At 47.8% G+C, this 3,421-nt stretch overlaps 1 protein-coding gene across 1 annotated transcript in view; it reads left to right on the forward strand.

Annotated features, from left to right (window-relative positions):
- WRAP53 (WD repeat containing antisense to TP53) overlaps positions 1-1,503 on the forward strand; it is a 32,143-nt gene extending 30,640 nt beyond the window's left edge. Inside the window, exon 11 of the mRNA XM_082256031.1 lies at positions 1,066-1,503. Within this exon, the coding sequence (XP_082112157.1) occupies positions 1,066-1,231 (166 nt within the window). The 3' untranslated portion in view covers positions 1,232-1,503. The remainder of the gene's footprint in view (positions 1-1,065) is intronic.
- Positions 1,504-3,421: the final 1,918 nt, after the last annotated feature.

Genomic DNA, 3,421 nt, shown 5'->3' on the forward strand with positions numbered 1-3,421 from the left:
GGTTTCTTCCCACAGTCCAAAGACTTGCTGGTAGGTAATTGGCTTCTGTCTAAATTGGCCCGTGGAACTGTCGGCCTGTCTGGTGGTAAAATTAACTTAGAGCAGAAGTCTACTCAAAAGGAGAAGTTCCGCTTTAAGCCCCCCCCCCCTCTTCTTCCAAGAATAGCACTTGGGGGCGGGTTCCTGATTTTGACAGGTACCCGCTACCACTTTGACTCTTGGAGCCGAAGTTCTCCTCCCTCCCCACAGTCTTCTGTGAGATGTCACAGGTCCCAGAAGACTGCAGGAGCATTCACAATGCACAGCGCAGCTCATTGGGGTGCCCACAGTTAAAATGCCGGTACCAGGAACCTGAAGATCTGGAAGGCTAGTGTAGAACTAGGCCGGGTGAGCATGGTGCTGGATCTTGGGACAGGGGAGTGGGGGAGTGGCTGTTTAATAAAAGTCAGCAGCTACAGTTATTGTAGCTGCTGATGTTTCATTTTTGCACAGGAGAATGGAGATCCTCTTTAGGAATCAGAATTTTCTTAAAATTATGCATTTTGATATTTAGCACAGATACAAAAAACCCCCCTTTTTATATATCCGCGTCCCCCAGGGCAAATTTGAAGTGGTTGTAAAGGCATTCAATGCATTAGGATAAAAAAAACCTTCAGTGTGCAGCAGCCCCCCTAATGTTTACCTGAGCCCCATTTCGATCAGCGATGTTGCACGAGAGACTTGGCTGTCTGGGATTCTCCCTCCTGATTGGCTGAGATACACAGCGGTCAGTGAGCCAATGAGGGGGGCAGGGTCGTGCCACGGCTTCATGTCTGAATAGACACACAGAGCAGTGACTCGGCTCGGGGTGCCCTCTTAACAAGCTGCTTGCTGTGGGGGGCACTTGGCAGGAGGGAGGGACAAGGAGCGCCAGTGAGGGACCTGAGAAGAGGAGGATCAGGTAAGAGGAGGAGAAGGTAAGTATAACACTTGTTGTTTAAAAGAGAAAAAAAAAAAAAGTCTTTAGTATTCCTTTAATCACAGCACCCATTGGCTAATAGAGATGTTTTCTGTTTCCATCCACAGTCTGCACCCCTCGCTACCCATCTTGGCCACCACATCAGGGCAAAGGAAATTTCCAGACTCCGAAGACAGCAGTGACGAGTCCCCGGACACCGAGCAGCCAAAACACAGCCTGGCCGGAGAGCGCTGTCTGCAGCTCTGGTGGTGTGGTGGAAGTCAGGCCAAATAGAGAGGAGGATGCTGGGAAACAAATCCTTACCTATGAAAGGTCCATTCTGGACAAACATGCAGTGTGGAATATTTTCCCCATCCTGACCTACAGTGATACAGTTTATCCACACTTCATTTTAAAAACATGGCCGCCAGATGGCTCACACCCATATAAGTTCATGTATATACTTGTTTATAGACGCACAGGATTTTTTTATTCTGTATATTTCCTGTGGTAAGCTGTGTATGTATATATGTTTTATACTTGCACTGTGTACAGGTTTTGTTGATCGTTTTCAAGCAATAAAACTTTAGTAGTCTGTGACATTTTATTACAAGTGTGCGATCTTACTGGAAATGTCCATTGGGACTGCAGGAGACCCGCAATATACCGCCATTTCTGACCAGAAATTCTAGATGTCTGCCCAGCATGTCAAACTGCCCATAATTTACTTCCATACAAAGTTAGTCTGGCTGAAAAAAGACACAAATCCATCTAGTTCAGCCAAAAGGAGGAAAGAAAAAAGTGTAAACACAGCTGACCGTTGTTCTCTCCGAAATGAACACAGGGCGCCTGTGTTCCTCCTACTGAGGATCACAGGTCTCTGTGTTCATTTCACAAGTCCCTCCCCCATACAATTAGAAAACACCCCCTAGGCTCACACTTAACCCTTTGATCGCCCCTGGGTTAACCCCTTCCTTGTCTTTGTCGTCAGTACAATACCAATGCATATTTTTAGCACTGATTACTGTAGTAATGTCACTGGTCCCCCCCAAAAGTGTCACTTAGGGGTCCAATCTGTCAGCTCCCCGTGAAGAAATAATGGCAGTCTGCTGTTGTAAACACAGCAGACCGTTGTTCTCCCCCTTAAAGACCAGGCCAGTTTTTGTGATTCCGCACTGCGTTAATTTAACGGACAATTGCGCAGTCGTGCGACACTATACCCAAATAAAATTGATGTCCCTTTTTCCCCACAAATAGAGCTTTCTTTTGGTGGTATTTGATCACCTTTGCGATTTTTATTTTTTGCACTATAAACAAAAAAAGAGCAACAATTCTGGAAAAAAAAAACCAGACAAAAAAAAAAAATGGCATTCCCTGTAATAAAAATGTAAAAATCAAATGTTTTCCTCATTTTAGGCCAATTTGTTTTCTGCTACATATTTTTGTTAAAAAAAATCCCAATAACCGTATTTTGATGGATTTGCGCAAAAGTTATCGCGTCTACAAACTAGGGGAAAGATTTATGTCATTTTTATTTTATTTATTTTTTTACTAGTAATGGCGGCGATCTGCGATTTTTAGCGGGACTGTGACATTGTGGCGGACAGATCGGACCCCTGACTGCCAGTTTTGACACTTTTGGGGGGGACCAGTGACATTAATACAGTAATCAGTGCTAAAGATATGCACTGTTACTCTAATAATGACACTGGCAGGGAAGGGGTTAACACAGGGGTGATCAAAGGGTTAAGTGTGAGCCAAGGGGAGTGTTTTATAACTGTGAGGGGGGGGGCGTGTCTTGTGAAATGACCATAGAGACCTGTGATCCTATATAGAAGGATCACAGGCGCTCTGTGATCATTCCAGGGAGAAGAATGGTCAGCTGTGTTTACAACAGCAGACCGTCGTCCTCTCTCAGCGGGGAACGATCGTGGGTGCCCGGCGACAATCGGTGCCGCCGGTCCCGTTGCGTTGGCATCCCCGCTGCCTAGTGGGAGCGGGTGTGTGCCCCTAGGACCGCTCCCGCAAGCCGAAGTACCCTTACAGCGGTTTGCGCAGCTTAGCCAGCCTGCCGCAGTAAAATCTGCGGTGGCTGGTCGGCAAGCGGTTAACCACTTACCGCAAACTGACGTTAATTAACGTCAGCAGACTTTGCGGGGTTATACCGGGGTGATGCCTCTAGCTAGAGGCATCACCCCGGTACCGTGGTTTGAAGCCGACGGTCGGCTTTCCGTCAGTAACGACCGATGCGGCTCGGGAGTCCCCTCCCGCCGTCTTCCGTGGCTTTGCTCGGGGCTCCCGTCCCACCGGGAGCCCCGAGCACCCAGCCGGCGTGTCTGCCGGCTGGATGGAGTCCCGATGAATGCCAGAAACGGCATAGATCGGGTCTCCGATGACGTAACCCGGAGGCGGCGTCCATGACATCACTTCCGGGTTACTGTTCTGCAAAAGGCGGCAGTTTTGAAAACGGCTGTATGCAAAAAT

The sequence above is a fragment of the Pelophylax lessonae genome, assembly GCF_965119305.1.
Source record: "Pelophylax lessonae genome assembly, chromosome: 4".
NCBI classification, from domain to species: Eukaryota; Metazoa; Chordata; class Amphibia; order Anura; family Ranidae; genus Pelophylax; species Pelophylax lessonae.